At 39.0% G+C, this 23,042-nt stretch overlaps 2 protein-coding genes across 4 annotated transcripts in view; both read left to right on the forward strand.

Annotated features, from left to right (window-relative positions):
- agbl4 (AGBL carboxypeptidase 4) overlaps positions 1 to 23,042 on the forward strand; it is a 302,375-nt gene that overhangs the window by 226,082 nt on the left and 53,251 nt on the right. The gene's annotated exons all lie outside the window — the stretch shown is intronic.
- Positions 521 to 15,149, forward strand: bend5 (BEN domain containing 5). Of its 2 annotated transcripts, none has more exons than XM_058389606.1 (6): positions 521 to 959; positions 2,705 to 2,835; positions 5,682 to 6,042; positions 7,627 to 7,775; positions 8,765 to 8,978; positions 9,176 to 15,149. In XM_058389606.1, exons 1-6 carry the CDS (start codon positions 779 to 781, stop codon positions 9,367 to 9,369), a joined length of 1,230 nt encoding a protein of 409 aa, XP_058245589.1. In that variant the 5' UTR covers positions 521 to 778; the 3' UTR covers positions 9,370 to 15,149. The 2 variants fall into 2 exon arrangements, with proteins under 2 accessions (XP_058245589.1, XP_058245590.1); XM_058389607.1 differs by lacking the exon at positions 521 to 959 and adding an exon at positions 975 to 1,112 and having other exon boundaries at positions 9,176 to 15,148.

The raw sequence follows: 23,042 nt of genomic DNA on the forward strand, positions 1-23,042 counted from the left end.
CACGGTAAATTTTTCATTTCATTGTCTGTATCGCTTATCCGATCTATACTTGGGTCACGGGGAGCCTGTGCCTATCTCAGGAGTGCCAACCCATCGCAGAGCACACACACACACACTCATTCACTCACGCAATCACACACTACGGGCAATTTAGAGACTCCAATCAGCCTAGAAGCATGTCTTTGGACTGTGGGAGGAAACCGGAAGACACAGTAAATCAGACTGATAATTCAGAGCTAAAAGGGGTGAATAACTTCTCAAACTTTTTATGACCAGTGTCCACTTTAAATAAAAAAAACCAAAAGACCTTGTTTTTGAGTTATTGAAGTTTGAATTTCAATCAAATGGTTATTATCTATACAAATAATAATGTAATATATATATATATATGTATATGTATATGTATATATATATATATATATATATATATATATATATATATATATATATATACACATATAAATTTTGAAAATAATTTAAAAAATAGTTACTTTTATAATGATATGTTGTGATTTCCATCCAAAAACATTTTTAATAAAAAAAATAAATAAATAATAATAGCTCTAGGAACCAAACACAGAGCACAGAGTTATCAAGCGGGGTGAACTGATCCCCCTGTGAGAAACTCTGTGTTGATTAGTTGAGTCTAAGTAAGAGAGGGCGCTGTGCACCAGGCGGAACTAGTCGATCCCAGAGGCATTTCCCTTTGTGTTTATATTTTTTAATTCTTTTAGAGGGAAACTGAACCATACCCAAAGTGCTGGACCAAAGAGAAATAATGTATGCTTTTGTGAGGTTTTTGGAGGACGACACGTGCTGCGCTTTACCCGTTGCGAATGTGAGAGATTTGAGACCAGTGCACAAAAGAGATTTTGATGAGCAGAAGGTGTATGTGGTGCTCAGAGGTGAGGAGAATGGTACAGGCCAGCCGGCCAAGGCGCACATTCTCGCTCTGGCAGGTAAGTTCGCAAATACACCGCTTTCCCTTTCTCTTTCACACTTAAATATACTTTCCAGACAGGGCGATGATGAAAAATCAGACTAGAAATCGTACTGCGCTGTTGCTACGTGCTGACATTATTGCTCTTAAAGTAACCGTGTGTGTTTGTCAGGTCTGCTTGTGCATTTGTTTTGCTATTTGTTTTGCTATTTGTTTATTATTATTTTTTTACCTTGTTACCCCAGGCATTAGCAAGGGTTTAAATCACGCCCCTTGCTTTTATCGTCAACTTAACGCGATAACTAGAAACATAACTTGTGCGAATATAAAAACATACAAGAAGCAGTAAGGCGGTGTGAATGCATGTGTTTAGAGATATCCGTGTGTATTTAGAGAGAGCGTGTGGAATGTATGTATAGCTAGCTAGCTAGCTTGAGAGTTAGCATAGGTGTCACGTTCGTTTGCGAGCTAAATGTCCTAGCTAGGTGTGTAGCTAGCCAACATGCTAACGTTAGCAACGTCCAGAGGTATGGCATGTTTTAGGAAGCATGCACAACGTGTTAGATTTAACTTCGCCTCCGTTTCACTGCCTTCAGACTTCTGGGGGGGGAAAAGGTTCGCGCGAATAGACACAGTTCAGAATAGACAAGTTTAAGAGTGTTCATTGTTCCTCAGTGTTCAGTGTTCCTCAGAGTTTCTTCTCCTCATCTCATGCTTTTCACTCAGGTGTCATGTTTCAGGGCTTTTGCCAAAACGTCTAAAATTTTAGTCAGTACAAAAGCATTTTATATTTCCAAACATGACTTTCCACAGCAATAATAATAATTTTTGCTGTTTGTGTGCCAGCAAAGAAAGCAACATATTATGCAACCGACCACTTTTCATACAAATAAATAAATTGTTTTTTCATGCCAAACCTGAAGCAAGTCTTTGGTATACACCAATCAGGCATAACATTATGACCACCTGCCTAATATTGTTTTGGTCTCCCTTTTCCTGCCAAATCAGCCCTGACCCGTCATGCACTGTGTATTCTGACACCTTCCTATCAGAACCAGCATTAACTTCTTCAGTAATCTGAGCAACAGTAGCTCGTCTGTTGGATTGGATCACACGGGCCAGCCTTCACTCCCCACGTGTATCAATAAGCCTTGGCCGCCCATGACCCTGTCCACGGTTCACCACTGTTACTTCCTTGTCCACTTTTGATAGATGCTGACCACTGCAGACCGGGAACACACCACAAGAGCTGCAGTTTTGGAGATGCTCTGATCCAGTGGTCTAGCCATCATAATTTGGCCCTTCATTTAAACTCCCTAAAATCCTTACGCTTGCCCATTTTTCCTGCTTCTAACACATCAACTTTGAGGACAAAATGTTCACTTGCTGCCTAATATATCCCACCCACTAACAGGTGCCATGATGAGGAGATAATCAGTCTTATTCACTTCAGCTCTCAGTGCTCATAATGTTTTGCCAGATCGGTGTATTATCCAAGATGTGCACTCAAGTAGTAAAAAATAATAATAAAATAAAAATTACTATTTTTTGAAGACATCTGCCTTACAATAGTTTTTTTTGTTTGTTCTTTTATTTATATATATATATATATATATATATATATATATATATATATAATTTATTTATTTATTTATTTATTTATTAATTAATTATAAACTTTCGCACAGTACTGTATTTATATCTTACATGCAAAGTGTGCAGACCCACTGCTGACTTTTATCCTGTTCCTCTTTTTTTCCCCAGATAGCGTTGAGGAACTGGACAACAGTATTATGCAAAAGAAGATGAAAGTTCCTAAAATGTCTACCAGGAATGCAGGACATGCCATAGAGAATCACTTTGGGGAAGAAAGAATGCCACTCCGACATAAAAAGGTACGATAAACGCTCCGGTACATCAGATTGACTTTTAGTGCATTCTGTAATGCTTTCTAGTAAATAGAAAAAAGACTGAATTTACCTGGAAGTCTTTCGGAGTGGAATTGACATGGAATTTTGCTTAGGCTTTTTTTAAAGCGTTATTTAATTGCTTTGATTAAGGTTCATTTCTAGAGAGAAAACTTCAAGTGTTAGATCAGACCAGACCAGAACAGCAGTATTATGATTGCCCTGAAAAGTTTTTAAAACCAAGAATTTGTTTAATTTTCAAATCTGATTGGTTAGAAGGTGTGCGTTATATGTTGTATAACCCTTCAGCTCAAGCTGTAGTTCCAGCTCTAACACTAATGATGTCCCTATATGTTTCTATATTAACAGGCCATATACAGAGCTGCATAATCTTATCTAATTGTATTGTCGTTATAAGCGATAACCGGAACTGTGCTTGTCTCCTGGACTTTCCCCAGCATTACAGCTAACTATAAACTGTTAAAATGCACAGTGGCTTTTAAATATTAAATGAGACGTTGCCATCATGGGCAAATCACTGTGGTACAACAGTTATACAAAGCAATTATACAAAAATAATTTGCTTTGCGTCAGGCCATATTATGTCCCCCCCCACTGGCAGAGATTATTTTTGTGTGTTTATTGTGTTAATCCTTAGTGGTTGATTTTTTTTTTTGTTTTTGTTTTTGCAGATGTATGCATTTGATGTATCCTTTAAAAAACTCTACCATTCAGAAAAGTAAAAAATTTTCAGTCGATAATGACAAACCTAAAGGTTTCGTCAGTTAGTGAGGATATACACAGATCAGACATAACATTATGAGCAGTGAGAGGTGAAGTGAATAAGACTGAGTATCTCCTCATCATGGCACCTGTTAGTGGGTGGGATATATTAGGCAGCAAGTGAACATTTTGTCCTCAAAGTTGATGTGTTAGAAGCAGGAAAAATGGGCAAGTGTAAGGATTTGAGTGAGTTTGACAAGGGCCAAATTGTGATGGCTAGACCACTGGATCAGAGCATCTCCAAGACTGCATCTCTTATGGGGTGTTCCTGGTCTGCAGTGGTCAGTATCTATCAAAAGTGTTCCAAGGAAGGAAAAGTGGTGAACCGGCGACAGGGTCATGGGTGGCCAAGGCTCATTGAGGCACTTGGAGAGTAAAGGCTGACCCGTGTGACCTGATCCAACAGACGAGTTACTGTTGCTCAGATTACTGAAGAAGTTAATGCTGGTTCTGGTAGAAAGGTGTCAGAATACACAGTTCATGATGGGTGAGGGCTGTTTTGGCTGTTAATGTTATGCCTGGGTTAGCACTGTTGCCTCACAGTAAGAAGGTCCTGGGTTCTAATCCTGGGTTAGAACAGGCAGGGGCCTTTCTGTGTGTAGTTTGCATGTTCTCCCCGTGCCTGCGTGGGTTTACTCCGGTTTCCTCCCACAGTCCAAAAACATGTATATTAGGTTGATTGGTAATTCTAAATTGCCCAAAGGAGTGAGTGTGTCTGTGCGGTTGTCAGTCTATCTGTGGCCCTGTGATGGACTGGTGACCTGTCCAGAGTGTTCCCCTGCCTTTCACCCAATGTGTGCTGGGATAGGCTCCAGCAGATCCCCGTGACCCTAATTAGAAATAATGTGGGTATAGATAATGGATGGATGGATGTTATGCCTGGTCGGTGTATGTTTGTAAGATATTTTGCCTTTAGCCTGCACAGACAGAAGCATATACTCAAAGTAAAGCCTTGTTCCATATGGTCAATGTATATATGTGAGTGTCTAGGAGGTAGCGCTGGTAATGCTCAGGTTAGTTTGTGATTACAATATCTGTCACTCTAAATAAGTTAATGTTTCTCATTTCTAACTCACTCTCTTTGGTAGCACTGTATGAGGTCTCATGTTGATCAGGGACACAATCAGAGAAGCCTCTGTTAATATTTGATGGTATATATTAAATTTTTTATTATTGTTTGTACAGAGATTAACTCAGGGGTATGTTCCTGAGTTAAAGCTAAACTAATGAAGAAACTAAATTTCAAATTTACTAATGGAATTTGTCATTCCAGCACAGATTCATAGTGACGTTGGATGCCAACAGCAGTGACACCGATGACTGAAAAAGTGCTGGTGATTGATTTGTGAATAAACATCTTGTATAATAAGAATGTCATGAGAATTACAGAACCAGCTCATTCAGTTGTGGTTTGTTTTGTGGGTTCCTCACTTCAGTCTCCTGCAGCAGGTGAAATGCGGCTCAGTTGGGTTAAGGTCTGGTGATTGACTCAGGCACCTTTCACTTTTTCCCCTGATGAAATCCTTTGTTATGTGTGTTTTGAGTCATTGTCCTGCTGCATGAGGCAGCTCCTTCCAATGAATCTTTAAATTAGCAGACAGAATGTTTCTGTAGATTTCGGATTTCGTTCTGCTGCCGCCATCAATAGTTCCATCATCAATAAAGATTAGTGATCCTGTTCTGAACGCAGCCAAGCAAGCGGTGACACTGCCTCCACATCTGTTTGTTGTCTGGTGACATTCAGCGGTATCTAAGCACACCCGAGCAACAAGAAACACCCGTCAGTCACAGGTTCCAATAGTTTTTTGAACACTTGAAAAATGGGTGTGTTCAAACAAAAGGCGTCATATTGCTTGAAACAAGATGTAAATATCTGTCTTAAGTATGTTACAAATACAAGATTTAGCCTTTCTTTCCCAATACATTTGGATGGAATTGTGCATGGTGTATTTCCTAAACTTAACCTCAGGACTTCTTTTAATGTCTTATTCTACAGTTTTACAGTCAATTTGCTCAGTGCCATTAAGAAGTTGTTTGTTTGTGACTGGCAGGTACACTGTCAGGAGCATCAACGGGCCTCTAACTCCTCCAAGAGCCTTGCAGCAGTTGTTGCACGTCTGGAAAGGAATGCTGTGAGCTCGTGTGCCGAGGGTGAGGAGCTGCGTGAGGAGGAGGAGCCGGAGGAGGAAGAAGCAGTGGTGCCCCGCGTCCTCTATGAGGAGCTGGTGCACAGCTACAGGCAGCAGGAGGAGGAGGTTCGGCGGCTGCAGCAAGAGCTGGACCGAACACGCAGACAGCTGCTCCAGCAGGCCAAGAAGCTCAAGGAGCACAGCAGCCTGCTAACAGAGGTCAAGGAACTGCGGGACTTCAACCGCCGCCTGCAGGACGTGCTGCTTATGAGGCTGGGAAGCGGTGAGATACACTCAAAAGATACACAAAGTATACACTATAAACTTCTCCAATTCAGTTTCTCATATATATGGTGAGCCAGTGCTGTGTGATCTACCAATCAAGAATTGTCAACAGATGGAGATTTTGAAATAGCACATCGACAAATTTAACTAATGTATTTACCTTAGTTTTGCAAAGAAAAGCTGCTTTATTTATAACAAAGCAGCTGCACAAACAGCTGTGGGATTGCAGACAGCCTATCAACTGCTTGGTGCATGCTCTCAACAAATGCAGAGTACACAGTGACAACCTTTGTTTAAGGAAACAGCTGACAGAACATGTTCTGGGGAAAGCTCAGTCTTGTCACCTCCTTCACTGTCTTTTATTAGGTTTTGTTTTGCAAAATGAACAGTACAACCAGTTCCTCTGCCAGATTTGTCCCTCTTGAGCTTTTGGCATTGTCATTCTTTCTATGACAGGTCAGTGTTTGAAAAAAAAAAACAATCCTAAAGAAGTCTATTGCTCAAAATATGCCTGTCAAACCCTAATAATAAGCCATTGCAAATGTACTGTAATATTTAAAATAATAGCATGGACTACATTTAATGCAAAGGTATTAGTTTCTATGTATAGTTCTTTCACCAAGATGTTTGATGGGCAATGGACTCAGATTATGGCATGAATAAAGAATAATAATAATAATTATGAAAACTATTAAATCGATTCTGTGACACCTGTCATAACATCTTTATAGAGTAACATAGAAGTTAATATTGAGAGCGAGAATAAGATGTGTGCAAGCAAGATGTGGGCAAAAGTCCTGACAGCACAGAAAAGTCATGATCACAAGTTTGTCCTCATTCTTTAAGTGGTGATGAGTATCCATGAAAGACTCTTGGAGGAGATCACTAACTTCACCCAGCCTCCAACAATTGGTTGGTTTCTCTGTTCTTAAGCTGTTTAGGGCTCCTGACCACAGATACCTGTGGTGTTGTCAGGATTTAAACTTGTGATTGTATGATAAAGAATTTTCTGTTGCATCACTTGTGTGAAAAGACATTTCTTTCTGTTATATAAGAATATTTTGTTGTGTTTTTTTTTACCAAAAGGATTTTTGAAAAAGTTGTTAAATACACATTTATATATGTGTTATTTCTAACACATTACAAATAACACGTTAATTCCTCCTCTTAACTGAATTGGGGTGAATATCATGGAAATGTTTCTTCCATTGGTTGCTTAAAGAGGACATATTGTCCAAAGGAGCCAGTGTCCAGGCCAGCTGCTGTGTGTGTGTGTGTGTTCCTGGCCTGATTAATTTGGGGTCAGGAATGCAGTAAACTGACCGATATTAAAACGTGTTAGCTACATTGGAGCTTAGCGTGGCTGGCCACCAAGCCTGCTTACTGAGCTCAAATAACCAGGCTGTCACAAGGCACAGTGAAAGCCATTTTTAGGCTGCTAACTAAAGCATGTGTGCATGTGGGCTTTATGTGAAATGTTTTCTCATGCTTTATTTTTGTTTGATTTCACACTCCACACTGTACCAGTGTATTAAAAATGATCTGTTAATTAACCTTTGGTTGAATACTTTACTGCTCACAGAACCAATGCATGATAATGGCACTCAGACAATCAAAGCCGAGGTGGTGGAGCCAATACCTGAACCGCAGGAAATGTGCAGAGAGGAGGCCAACACAAGCTCCACCCACTCCCCCTCTCCACGGACTGTCTATACCTTCAGTGATGGAAAAGTAAGTGTGTGTGTTCGTGTGCATGTGTGAGAATGTCGTTTGCTTCTGTATCCCTTTGGAGCCGAGTTCTTGCTTTGGGGCTGTGTAGTCTTTTGTTCAGGCTTTTTAGTTTTCTCTAATTGGCTATGAATCTTTTGTCCCAGTAGGCATTTTAACCAGAACATTTACTGTGCTATTTCTCAGCAATGCAGCTTAACAGACATGCAGCCAGTGTTCACCCTTATTCTTTCTTTCTTCGACTCAGATCAAGCATGAAGAGCAAAACCAAATTAGGTCTTACATACCCACACGTCGCCCATATTAATTATTTGTACCACAGGAGTTGTCTTGAGTGACAGCTAGCCAGAGAACACAAATCTCCTCTAAGAGTTGGGAAACGCATGTCTGCTGGCCAGCAGCCTAAAGCACATTAGTTACTTTAGAGGAAAGGCCTCTGGAAGCCAGCCTAAAGACTTCTCAGAGTGACAATCCTCCTGATGGTTCACTTGGCATCGTTTTCCACAATGTAACTTAAAAGTCGACACTCTGGTCTGGTCTCTGTCAGAACGTGTTTTTCTGCCTGGCAACGCCTTCATTCCTGAATATGTTTATGATAAGTCTCTTATATTTACCCCATTTTCACTCTAAGTTCTGTCTTGGTGAGTGGATGGGGGAGAGATGTTGTATACTGTATATGATCATTGTCAGCTCTACCATGCCTTGCATTAGAGTTCAATCTGTGTTATTAATACGTAGAGGTGGGTTTGGTTGGTAGAAAAGAACTCGAAACTTCCTATCAAGCATTAGTGTTAGATAAACAAATGAAAAAGGGAAAGAATGTGGTACAAACAGGATTCTACCTAGAAAAGTTCAGTGAAAGGTTAAGGAACACAGATACAGAGAATCATTATTGACTCAAGTATTTTTTTTTTATTGAAAAATAAATAAAATAACATTCCTGAAAATGTGGGGTTACCATTTGATGTGTGTCTATTTTTTTTTTTTTCTAGGTACACCTGGGTGGGGGCATCTGGGTGGAGGAGGAGAAGTGGCATCAGCTGCAGCGTACACAGGGTGACTCCAAATTCACCAAAAACCTGGCTGTTATGATCTGGGGCACAGAGACACTGAAAAACCGCAGTGTTACTGGTGTCGCAACAAAGAAGAAGAAAGATGCTCTGCCTAAACCTCCTCTCTCACCAAGCAAACTCAAAATCGTACGAGGTACGTTTTCACCCACATATTTACTCCAAAAGAGAGTAACGCTTTCAGGAGGTGGTATGAGATTCGGGTTTGGTGGATACGTTTAACACACATCTTGGTGTCAAATTCTCCCTTTTTCTAAACTTCTGTTTTATTCCATTTTCAAATGAAAACAGTATATTTAAAAATGCCAGGCTTAATCCACATTTTCTTTCTAGAGTGTCTGTATGACCGCGTGTCTCAGGAAACAGCCGACAGTGCTGAGATCACTCAGCGGCTATCCAAAGTGAACAAATACATCTGTGAAAAAATTATGGATATCAACAAATCCATCAAGAACGAGGAGAGGAGAGAGTCCAAGCTCCTCATCCGGCAGACGGTAAAGATGGAGAACTTGTATGACGGCATGTAGGACCTGCAGTGTTGACGTCAAAGACTGCTGCTGCGGAAAGAGGTTACACGTGATCACCTGCGCTGCCATTTTGGATTTTCACTGAAGCCCACAGCGAGGCCTTTTTTTTTTTTTCTTTTTTTTTTATACATTTACCTACCCCAGAACACCTCAGAGGCTATAAGGCAGCTTTACCCACAATCCACAGCACTTACCATGAGTAGAGTTTATGTGCTGTGAATAAACAGTGGCTTTGGGTAAGGGGGGGGATTTTGTGGAATATTGATGGGACGGGTATGTGGTCGCTGATCAGTCATTGTTTTTGACAGGAGAGATCCTATAAATCACATTTAGATAACAATGTGTAAGGCACATCGGCTGGTGTTCTGTGTCAGAACATGTCCTAATGTCTAAGTCAAGATTGAAGACTTCCCTTGAAAAGAACTGTTCTGTTTTAAGGAGGTTCTTAAACCCCTAATCGCCCAGTTTGAGTATGGAAATTTACACGGAATAGCTCTCTTCCTGTGTCTGTTGTTGATGTGTGAGACACAAACATGCACCTTTTTAACAGAGTTTGCCCCTGCAGTGTCTTAATAACAAAATCTGTTGACTAATTGATCCTTCAAGACCCAGTTTGTTAGAAGATTATAATCAGTTTATTCGTATTCTCAATATATTGAGGAACTGGGAGTTCAGCTGTTTCCTTCAATAAGATTTGATGATGGTGCTAATGATACAACATGTTCTCAGACAAGCTCCCTTTTTTTTCTCAACAGAGCAGTCACTCTGAGGTTATTTTAGTGAATTCGCATTTACAGAAATATGTTTACATATCAACAACATGCTTTAGTCTCTTTTAGTGCCGATATTTCGGATCCTTTTCCCAGATCTTGTGTAACTGTGATTTTAAGTTTCACAGTGGCTCAGAGGGTTGTTGTATTCGACAACCCAGTTGTTTAGAACCATTTTATAGTTAGGTTGAGGAACATGGACAGGGCAGGGATTTTACTCTATTGATATGGCAATCACTTGGAACTCTTGTGTTTTTATAGCAAGCTGTGATTGTAGTATGAGCTGATATTGCTTAACCTGCACTTTTATGTGTGAGTGTGGTAAAAAGGCAGAAACAGTGTGTGGATGTGGGTAAATCTGTCAGTAGCGCTCGGTGTTACACATGATGGTGGGGGTTTTTTTTGTTTGTTTGGGTTTTTTTGGTAATCATTTTTCTCCACGACAACCAAACGGCATCCCCAGAGGAACACTGGGTCCTCTGAAACCCCCTTCAGGGGGAGAAATTAAAAGGGGGTGATTTTTAAACTGACAACTTCCAGTGAGCCATGCCATCCATTCTTTTTGCCTCCTTTTTCCCTTTTTCTCCCATCCGTTCATATCTCATATCTTTTTGCGTTTCACAGAATGGTTCATGTGGCTGTGCATTAAAAGGCCTGCTTGCTGCAGGTTTGAGTTCTTAACTGTGATGGCATACTGCTAACTGTGAATCAACCTCAAATCTGCCTCTCAGCCCTTCCTGTCTCATCACTTTTACTTTCCTATCTTTGTTGCTTTTTTTCCTCATCAAATACATGTACATGTGTGTGTTTGTTTTTTGTTTTTTTTTAGTTAATGAATTTTCTAGAAGAAAGATTTTATTGTATATTTGGACGTATTTGGATCTTAATATTCTAGATCCAGGCTGCACCTTATTCTGCTTAGTCTCTTATTTCCATTGGATTCCATCTTTTCTTTGCACCTGTTCATGCATAGTTTTCTTCACTTTTCCTTTCGCTCTTCGCTTTGCTTGTCACAAATGCATTATCTCTTAATGGAACGCTGTCTAAGAAGCAAACTCTATTTTAAATGATAATAGCTAATTTACACTCGTCAATTATCACAGTGCTCCTGCTATCACATCACTGTGAGCCGTTTGTAAAGGAGTATCATTTCACTTTTTGTTCCGTTTTCTGGAAGTGTGCTTATAATTGAAACCGATGTAGTCACCATATACGACAGCACTTTAATCTTAAGAAAGGCCATGTCATAATGATGGGCAAATATGGATCTTAATGGTGATGTTAAGGGTGTTTTTTTTTTCTTTTCTTCCCCCCCCTCCAAATGGCTAATCAAAAAACTTAGCACTTTTCTACAACTCCAAAGTTGGAAAAAAAAAACAACAAAAAACAAATCCCGTTTATGCTTCATAGTTAGGTCTGTGTAAGAAACATTTACTTTAATTGTAACTTACCTCTAATATGTTGGTGTAATGTTGACAGAATAGAGCGTTATTGTATGGTTTATGGTTCAAGGTTCTATTTTTCTGTGGACTTTTCCTCTGTGTGTCGATGTGTTGTGTGCTGTGTGCTATATGTTGCCCCACTTACTGAATATGTGCTATATATGATAATGGGTACACTGGAAAACACCAGCTTTTAATTTGGCTGATGTTGAACGATAGCCAAAAGAAACTGACAATCCTCCTGATCATCCTTTCATTTTGAGATTTGTCAGCTGTAATGTTGCCTTGAAAAGCAGTCATTTCTTTCTGATAGCCACTCGGCTCCGAGTGAACAGCTTTCACATGCAATATGGCTGATAAACGTAACGTCCCTTCAGTTGTGAAACCCTACCAGGGAAAATTGTGACTGTGAAATGTACAAATATGCTATATATTGCCATGAGAAACTGTATTCATACGATGCTTAAAAGCTCCAAAAGCAAACCGGTACACCTCTCTGAGATAACGGTCCTCTGGTCCGCACTAGTGAACTTCATCCGTCGTCATGTTTCTGTCCACGCTTTCCAGTGACATCACTGCGGTGCTTAAGCTTTGAGCTGCTGAGCTCCATAAAGATCCAAAAAAAAAAAAAAAAAAAACAACAATCCGGATGCCAAGAAGAGCAGTATAAAGTGTCTATGTGGAACCATCAGGCCAATACTTTGGGGATCATGAAACCAAGAACTGTTTTATTTTTGATTGATCTTTTAGTAGAGTTTCTATGCTATACGTGAATGTGTGTGTGTGTGTAGGTGTCGGGTAATCTAAAGCTCCTCGGGTGGTGGAAACAATATAAGCCAAAGTGGTATAGTGATCATTCAGCTTGATATGAACTTGCACAGAATTGGCCCATGCCAAGGTCCAGAGTCATCCAAGCTCAAAAAAAAGAGGCTAAATTTACTTTTTGTTTTAAAAAAAAAAAATATATATATAGATATATATATAGAAATATATCTTTCTGAATATGAGGTTTTGCTTTACTCAAAATTTTATTTAGCTTGTATTAGTACCTGTTGCGCTGAAATTCATATTAGAAAAGCATTAAGCTTTCAGTGGTATAGATGTGCATACTGTTCTTTCAGGCAGATTGTTTTTGTTTTTTGTTTTCTTTCCTTTTAATTTTTGTTATTCTCTCTTTTTTGATTATGTTTTCAATGCCAAAAAGGGGAACAGGGAGACTAGTTAGAAAGGAATGATCTGTGTGTGTAGAGTAGTAAGGATTTGGCCTCCTTTTTTAAAAGCCACATACTGTACACAGATTATGAGTCAAATGCTGAGGACCCATCAAACCTATAGACAAAGCTGCCCAGGCCTCCACTCAAGCTCTTCCTGCTAGCACCATGTCATTACTTCCTGTTCAGACTCATCCCAGCAGGTTACAGGTCTCAGCCCATATCGCCGTTATTCAGGGCCAAGCTCAGAGCAGTTTGTTTGCAACTCAGCTTTACTGCGATTAAAAAAAAAACAACAAAAGAAAGAAAGTATTTTTGTAAAATCAGGACCGGTGATTTGTGGCAGTAATGAAATGTGTACTATCTGAATCCTACCTCATGGCTTATCATGTCACTTTAGTTATGTGCTCCATTCATAGCACCTCACTCTACACGGGCACAGGTTTGTAAATAAATCAGTCTGTATTGTAGATTTTTTTTTAAAAAAAAATCATATAGCTGATTTCTGCTTCTTTTTATTAACAGTATATATTCAATATTAACCTCCTCGGAGTTTGCCTGGTTTGTGTAGGAGAGAGTCTGTCTTTCTAATTCTGTGGTTCTGTCGATGTCATTTGTGCTGTAAATCTTTGTTGTTGGTTTATTTTTTCCTTCCCCATGTTTCTTTCTTTGTATTTTTCTGGTTGATGGTGCTACCAGCACACGTGTCATTTACCTCAGATGGTGCTACTTTTTTACTGTGGTGGATGTCAGTCAGTGTCACATGATCAAAAACCAGTTCTCTGTTTTTTTTTTATTTGATATTAAACGAAATCAGGACAGATGAGTCTCACTAGTCACACCACCCATGCCAGGACATTGTGTTGAATTCCTATTTGTAGACAGTTATGTGTGTTGTTTGACAGGCGTCTGTCATAACAGTATGCGTAGTTTCATTAACAGCAGAATTTAAACTGCTGTAGGGAGCTGCTTATTAATCCCCACAGTCGATCTACCTGAATGGTACTGGGCAGTGTACCGTGGTCCTCAGCAATGAACTTCTCCAGTTCCACTGTAGTTACCATCAAAACAGCAAGAAATTCTATATTTAGAAAATATTTTCGATTTTGCAATACAGTACAGTGTATTTTAAAGAGTTTATATAACTTGCCAAAGTGTTTTTTTCCCTCCCAAAGACACTTTATTTGCAATGTCTCTTAAAAAAAAAAAATACTGAATGATTTGATGGCAAAATTATCAAATGATCAATTCTCTATTAATTAAAATCACTAGATTTTTGTACATCATAATTTTATGACCTGCCTCTTTTATTTCCATCTCCCACTGTTTTTTGGGGGCTTTTTTTTTGTTTTTGTAAATGAGAATTAATTTTTATCTTTTATTGTTGTTGTTATTATTATTATTATTATTATTTTTTTTTTTTTTTTTTTTTTTTTTTTTTCCCCTCACTGTCTTTAAGTTGTTGGTTTTTGCATATTGGTGGTATGACTGAAATCCGTCCTGAACAACCTCAGAACTAGACTACACTCATTATCTGGAATCAGCCGTGTTGCATTTTAAATCTGTCCTTTCATTTCATCTTTCATGTTCTTTGTTCTTGCTGCTGAACAAATATCTAGAAATCTATGTATATGTACTTACTTATATTTTTCAGAAATCAATAGAGAATGTCTTCTAAATACAACTGTGAAAAAACCCTTTCTTTGAGTGGCAGGTGTTTGTGGGTGTGGTGATTTTTACACACACTGTGCTTTTGTCTGATTCATCTCTTATTAGATAGAGAAGTGCACATGCTCCATGTCCTTACCTTTGGGTTTGCAATTCCTGTGAAAACCCAAAGACAAGGGCTTGGCAGGAATGCCTGGTTTCTTTAACCTAGCCTGAGTTTCCCTGATTTGGAAAGTGCGCTTGGTTGCAGCAGAGAATCTCTGTAAATGTTTTGGGCTGTAACAGTAGGCTACAGCTGGGTGTAATAAACCAGGCTGTCATGTTTAACTTCCTGCTGGGTTTAGGGAGACGACCTGAAAAGCAAAGCATTTCCTCACTGACCGCTCTCACTCCTCTCTGGTGCGCGGCTGCTGTAGTTGGTCAGCATCAGTTTATTGTGTATGTGCTGCAGTCCAAGTACTCTTGTTCTATGTACAGATCAACAAAATAAATCAGACTTTTATTCTACAAATAAATCAGCCGGTCTTTTTTTTTTTGTCATTTCTTTCCTCATGTGAGTGTATTTTGTTTTCCTCTTGGTATGTAATCTAAATTACTCGATTTAAAAGGCAAGAACAGAACATGCTAATCAGACACAAGGTGAAAATTAAAAAGGTTATTAAGCGTTAAAATTTAAAAGCCATTGAATTCTGAATCATCATCTTTCCCTTCAGGGGTCACCACAGCGAATCATCTCTCTTCACCTATCCCTATCTTCTGCATCCTCAACACTTGCACCCACTAGCTTCATATCCTCATTTATTACCTCCATATACCTCTTCTTTGCCTCCTGCCTGGCAGCTCCATGTCCAACATTCTCCTACCAATATACTCACTCCTCTAAACATGTCCAAACCATCTTAATCTGGCCTCCCTAACTCTGTCCAACATGAGCTGTCCCTCTGATGTACTCATTCCTTATCCTGTCCAACCGTGTCACTCCCAAAGAGAACCTCAACATCTTCAGCTCTGCTACCTCCAGCTCTGACTCCTGTCTCTAAACCATACAGCATGACCGGTCTCACCACTGTCTTATACACCTTCCCGATATTTTTCTATCACACATTGTATTCTGAATAATGAACTGTTAAGACAAATGAATTCGAGGAAATTTTGCAAATCAATTTTTTTTTTTTTTTTTTTATCAGTCGATCATTTCCTGTAGGAAATCAGTTTTATTCAGATATCTGCTTTAAAAAAAATTCATTTTCATCGAGCGTCTGTATTCAAATGAGTTCGTTTTTCAATGTTCACAAATTCAGATTTTTACTCATTCAGCAAAATTCACTTTGGAGGGGGGAAAAATATTCAAAGAAGAGAATTTGAATACAGCTGCTCATCTGAAATGATGAATTTTAAAACCATGAAGAATGGAAAAAAAGGAGCTTAATTCAAAACAAATAAAAACAGATGTGTGGTGTTTGAGGCAAGATGCTGCACTCCTACTCCATTCAGTGCTCCATTAAATGTGAATATTAAGAACACAATGGCTTTTTAACATTGCAATCTCTCGTATTTTACTTCAGAAGAGATGGACTTTCGTTTTAACTGTAACGTCAGTGGTCTAGACATAATCATTGACGGATAGTGTATTGATTATAGGTCGCATTTTGCTACTTATTCCGTCTTGTGAAAAGGGTTTGACTTTTTCCACGCAGCATTTCAAGATATCTCTACCTGTATTAATGGTCCAACAAATCAAATGGGTTTTAATTAGTAGTATTTGTTTAAAGGGGTCAGTTAAAATATAGGTTAAGTCTTAAGCAAGGGAAAAAAGGATCATCCGGGATAACTGCAAGATGTAGTATGGATAGATAGGAAATCCAATCATCAGAAATATTCTGAGGTCACTTAATCTGTGCTTCCATACTGTGTGGAATTATTGCTTTTGTATTCTGCTTCCATGCGACAACTTCCAGCTGCTAATGCCTCCAGCGCTACCTGTAGCCTTTGAAAGGAAAATAGTCTCTCTCTGTAGACGCTGATATGGACGCACCACGTGAGCTTTATGATCTTTCACCCATATGTTCCGTATCTCATCCACAAATCAGCCCACTTTTTTTTTTTTTTTTTACTTTATTGAGAATGTTTAATAGCGTGTCAGATGGCATCAGACAGCTCTCGCTTTGTTGTCTTATTTGGTGTGTATCGTCTGCTGGATCAGTTCTCCCCCCATTCTGTGGCTTTGACTTTGAATTGGATACACACAGCCGGCGATGAGCGAGAGGGTGTGTGTTTGATGTGTGGAGCAGTGTGAGCGCGCTCGGGATTAAAAGCTAGATTGATCGGAGTGTCAAAAAGAGATAAGCACACTGGTCGGTCTGATTTATTAGGGAGGCAGGGAGTTAATATCAGAACACCCAGCTGCATTCTCTCTCACACACACACACAGCTCCTTTTATCGTAGAACACTAAAATCCATTGTAATATTAAAATAGCCGATATATAAGATGATTAAGTCGTGAGACGAGAAGAGTTGATGCATAGCTCGCTAGGATCTGTTTGGATTTTTTTTTTAAGAGTCATACGGATGCTTTTATTAATTCCTTCTTCTCCATTTTCATTATTTGCCATGGCAACAGCACCGGCGGGCTTACGGATGCATATGTAAAAGAAAATGTGTTTCTATACAATATGGCATTTCTACTTGGCCCAAGTTTTCTCATCGTTCTCTCTGTGCCCAAGGGGACTGCTGAATGTCATTAGCACTAACAGTGTCCACATGGCGGTAATGTATTGCAGTGAGGGATATTGACAGGGAGATGATTCAGTATAGTAATGATGGATGAAGCTGGCGCTCTGGGCCAACACACACAGGGCCATACGTGCTCAGAGAGACAGAGAGAGAGAGAGAGAGAACGCACTGTTCCTCTGCAGCCTCTCCACTGCGTCTAGTTTACTCTGAAACGCTTTTAAGCGCTTCTGGAGGAGTAATGTTTTCCTTTTCAGCCTTGAAAATCCCTAAAGTTTTATTTTGCAGCACTTTCTATTATACTGATTTAATAGCATTGTTTCTTGCCTGTAGAAACCTATTAGTTCTTGACATCCGGTACGCTCCTGAACGATTAAATTGGAAGGAAAAAATGGCAAGGAAACTTCTCTTCCTCACTGTTAAACGATGCACCAGTCAATCAGAGAGGGACTACATCGACTCCTGTCTTTATGTGCATTGAAAAGAGACATACGGTCATTACCTTCCCCTGGGGTGCTGGGATTAGGTGTGTGATGTGCTATAATACAATAGGATACGATTATCACCGAATGGGATGGGAGGGTTTTTGTAGACTATTACTGTTAACTGCTGGAATTTTTTTTTTAGCTAGAACTTCCCCAGGGTCTGCGACTGGCTTGTAAAGTAAAAGTGCTAATGGAGAAGAGAAGAAGGGATAAAAACGTGCCTCTGATATCATGCAGCCAGACATGCTGAACATGTCGCCTTAATCTTTACATCAAAGACTAAAAGTGTTCATCAAGAGCCAGCTACAGCCAGGTGTAGTACTCCTGGTGTTGCTCACATCATCCTCATGCTGTAGGAACGTCTAACATCTGTATGAACATCTGTAGAGTTAGAGGGGAGCATAATGATATAGTGGACACTGAAAAGATAAGGGAGAATGTAACTGTTGGATTCTTCCATTGTGCTAATGCATTGTGTGTGTGTGTGTGTGTGTCCTTGCCGAAAAGTAAACAGAGCAGTTGGGGGTAGATGGTTAAAGTGTAGATTGTAAGTGGCACACACTTATAAGTTCACTATACATGTGAAATTCATACAAGCCCATGAAAGCCCAGAGGCAACAACATGTATTTTTCTGCCTGTCGTGTGTTCTATGTGCCACACAAATCCCGGCTTCTCCTCAAAGATATGAATCGATATGTTTCCGAGTATAAAGCTGCGATACGTCTGTGCTTCTTTACTGTAGCTCGTCCTAGTCCTCTTTGTGGTTGTAATTAGCTTTTAAGGAAGGTCATTCATGCTCAGGCCGGTAAATGCCATTAACCTGTACACAGTGTGGCTGCTTCTTTGTCCTCAGACTAATCAATGAGAGAAATCTGCTCAGGTTAAATTGTGTTTCTTTATGGCTATGGTATATTGATGTGAGCGCATTGATTCGGCCCGGCTCTTGGTATGAAAGAGCTTAAATACTTACTTTTGAACAGAGGTAGAAAAGGTAATGGAGGAAAAAGGCTGGACTCTTTTTCATACTCTGATTAATCCTGTGCTTTTCCTTCAAACTCCTGATGTCCCTTCATGAAACACTGAGAACAGACCAAGCAATATTCTTTTAAGTTACTCAATTAAAGTGTAAAATCTTCTCCATCAAGGCTTCATATCTGTATATTTTGAGATCTAAAACTCTTTATTATTCTGATTTATATGCTCCAAATATCTTTGCAATGACAGTAAAGTATCTATCTATCTATCTATCTATCTATCTATCTATCTATCTATCTATCTATCTATCTATCTATCTATCCATCTATCCATCCATCCATCCATCCATCCATCCATCTGTAAATGGGCAATGGGCAGCTCCAAGGTCTGGGGTTGGATCTTGAGTCTGTGTGGAGTTTCACATGCTCTCCTCATGCTCATATGGGATTCCTCTGGGCTCTCTCCTTTCCTCCCCACCTCCCAAAAACAGGGCATCATGTTGTCTTGGCTGCGTTAAATCAACACTAGGTGTGAATATGTGAGTGCTCTATGATGAACTGGCATCCCAATTGAGGGAGTATCCCCTCCTCATTTCTAGCATTCTTGGTATTGGCTCCAGATCCACTGATTTCCAGGTTGATTCATGGTATATATCCAGGGGGTCACTGATAGCAGTGTTTTTGGGAGTTTTTTTCACATACAGTCCTGTCCAGGTTGTTCCCTGAGTCTCCTGGGATAGTGTCCAGGTTTCCTGTGACCCAGATAAGCGGTGTAGATAGAGAACGAATGGAGGGCTAGATGGATGAATTTCCTGGATATACCATTCTAGTTGTTGATAAGAAAGTAAAGGCATTTATTTAAAACTCACCAACGTTTGAATGAAAACAGGAAGAGCTGTTAATATGAACCACAGTGATTTAAATCTCCATCTGTCTGAGTGGAAAGTTCAGGAATAAAAAGCTCTGTTGGATCAAATAAATTAGTATGATGCTACCTATTTTCTCTGTTCTTAAAATGTGCTGTGATCATATGGAGGTCCTTGGAAAGTCTTTCGCTACAAAAAGCGTAGATAGGTTTCTAAAAAGATGTGGAAAAAGGTGTGTGTGTGTGTGTGCGTGTGTGGGCGTGTGTGTGCATGTGTGTTAAAATCCTTGATATAGTTTTATAATTTTCTATCAGCCCTTGTTCTGCTTTTCTGCTTGTATTCATCCAGACTCATTGAGTTGTGTTACATTCGGATATATTTGTCCATATTAAAATGAAGAGGAAATGGGTTAGCAGTCTGATCGCTCTCTCTCTCTCTCTCTCTCTCTCTCCTCTCTCTCTCAGTTTCCGTCTGTGTGCAGCAGAAGGCTTTTTAAATGACTTCGATTAATGCAGAATGCTGCCTCAATTAAAAAATCCAAAGCTATCATGAATTTTTCATACTCAAAGCGTTTAAGCTAATTATGGCACAAATGAGGTGCTTTTCACTGTGGCACCATGGCGCAGGCTGACATTGATGGCTAATGTCACTGTCACACTGTCACAGGTCCTCACTTTGCAGCTATACTAGTCAACACACCTTCTTACTATTCTTCACACACACACACACAGTAAGTTCTCCTTATCCATATATGAAGAATAGTAAAAGGTGTGTGTGTGTGTGAAATTAAGTTTGATTGTCATATGGTAATGTGTGGAAATATATTATTGCTTGCCTCCCCTCTGTATTGAATCATTTGACTGCTTATTTTCAGAAATATCTTGATTTATTGATCTTTCTGCACTTCCGTGACCTACAACATGTCAGGAGAGAGGCCTGGTTTGCAGAGCTAGCTCAGTATTAGCATAAAGCAATATTTAATTTCTTTCTTTATTTATTTGACTTATTTATTTATATAAAGATTTAGTGCTACAGATTTGATGTGCTAAATAGAAGCGAGGGGAGGAATAAGAGGAACTGTGCATGTTATAAAGTTATGAATCCGACTTCAGGCTTATGAACACTTAATTAGCTCACAGACATGATGACAGTGTGACTGACAGCATTGTGTATGTGTATTTTGTACATGCACCATTCTTCCTTTTAACTGACTGAATATGATATGATACATAATGTCTATGATATCAACTTCTTGTCTGTCTTTTTTTGCTTTTATGTTATTGTGAAGCACTATATTGGCAAACGTTTTGGGACACGCCTCCAAATCATTGAATTCAGGGGTTGGGCTCGGCCCCTCAGTTCCAGTGAAAGAACTCTTAATGCTTCAGCATACCAAGACATTTTGGACAATTTCATGCTCCCAACTTTGTGGGAACAATTTGGGGATGACCCCTTCCTGTTCCAACATGACTGCACACCAGTGCACAAAGCAAGGCCCATAAAGACATGGATGAAGGAGTGTGGTGTGGAGGAACTTGACTGGCCTGCACTTGACTCCTGACGTCCCAGAAGAGTTGAAGCTTTTATAGCTGCAAAGGGCAGAACAACTTTACTGCATGTAAAGGCAGATGTCCCAAAACTTTTGCCAATATACTGTATGTCTATAAGCACAACAAGAGCTCAACACCCGAGCCAGATTCCCTGTATACACTAGCAAATCTCAAAAGACTTAAGAAAAATGTGTTTTTAGACTTTGTTACAGTTGTGGACAAAAATCAAAACCCATCGTAAATTATAGTTTAAATAAGTGGAGTTTAATATTCTGAATACTGACAATCTTCCCATTGTTTTCAAAGGTAATGTCAAATTGTATCTTTTTATTTTCAACACAAAAACGTTCATAGTGAGGGTAAAGGAGCCTCCTAAATTTCTCAGGGACCTTATGATAATGATGATTACAAATATAATAATAATAATAATAATAATAATAATAATAATAATAATAATTATTATTATTATTATTATTATTATTATTATTATTATTATTATTATTACAATAACAATATTAAACAACACAATTTTGAAAAGGCAGCAGAACCATAGCAAAGACCATAAACTTGCTTTGACAATGCTTTGATAATATGATGGTGGAAAGTTTATGGGAACCTCCCTGACAGGTACAACACATGAGATTTCACAACATCCTCTCATCCTAATCATAAGGAAGATAAAAGAGAAGCCAGAAGTCACTCAGTGACAGTTGCAGGACAACCTGAAAGCAGCAGAAACATAATGACAATTACACAAAGAATAATAATACAATACACCTCACTGCATTCACATCCATTCCTACACCCCATGCTAATCTCCTCACATAGACTCACATCTACACACATTTAGACAAAACTTATTTCTCCTCACTGTGGATTTATCCTTGAGTTCGGCCATCTAATTAATGCTCATCTGAATTTAATGACTAGAAATGAGTTCTGTGAGTGAAATGCTCAGAAATAAAGCCTCCAGTATTTAGTCGAACTATAACTGTGCATATTTAAGGAGTGATTATTTAAATATTTGGTTTAGGTCTCTAAAATATTGTATTGTGTGGATTTTATTACAGTTAAAGTGGGAACTGTTGAGAACTCGAGTATATTTGGCCAATAAATCATAATTTTGGCGGTTATAATCTCTATAACTGCAATAGTGGTGAGGTTTAACATAAGATAAGCCATCTCCAGCTTGTATACCAGGTAATAAAAAAATGTTTAGGAACCTAAAGGTGCTTTCGTGTCTGGGCCCCTGATGAAATTAGTTTTAACAGCATGCCTCTGCCTAGCTTGAGTCTGAATTAACAGTCTCTCTAGAGGTAGATGAATAGAAGCAAAGACTTTTTTTTTTTAAATACTTTATTGAGTTTTAAGATCCAGCTTAGATGAAATATTCATCAGTCCTGATTATGCTGAAATGATGACTGACGGCTCATGCAAAGCAACAAGGGATTATAACATGTAAGTAAAGCATATTTGTTAGATTAAAAGGATTGTATTATGATACCAGAAAGGTTGTGCTTTCTCTATAATTAAAAAGCTAATGAAAAGAATAAAAAATGCAGATTTTTGTCTAAGATTTGATCAATGGAGGCCTTTTCTATAAACCTTCTCCTCAGGGAACAAACCAAGCAAGACAAAGCAGGTATAGTTTAGTGAGAACATGCCAGCCATTAAAAGAAAAAGAATCAATAGCTGCTTTTAGACAGGAAGTTTCAAAATTTATATAAATAAATAACACACTTAGCATTAACAAGGATAAGGAGATGGCCACTGTTTTAGCTAGTGTTAGCAAAATCTGATAGTCTTGGATATCAGCCAATAGTATGAGTGGCTAATTAGTAATTAGCGGGAGAACTGTGATCTCTGGCAAGTAATTTATTGCTGTGTTGAAATATTTTTCGCACATGTCCTTTACTATCATCTGAAAAATGGTGCTGAAGACACTTATATCCCATGAAACCCTCAGAGAGTCAGT

The sequence above is a fragment of the Hemibagrus wyckioides genome, linkage group LG05, assembly GCF_019097595.1.
Source record: "Hemibagrus wyckioides isolate EC202008001 linkage group LG05, SWU_Hwy_1.0, whole genome shotgun sequence".
Lineage (NCBI taxonomy): Eukaryota > Metazoa > Chordata > Actinopteri > Siluriformes > Bagridae > Hemibagrus > Hemibagrus wyckioides.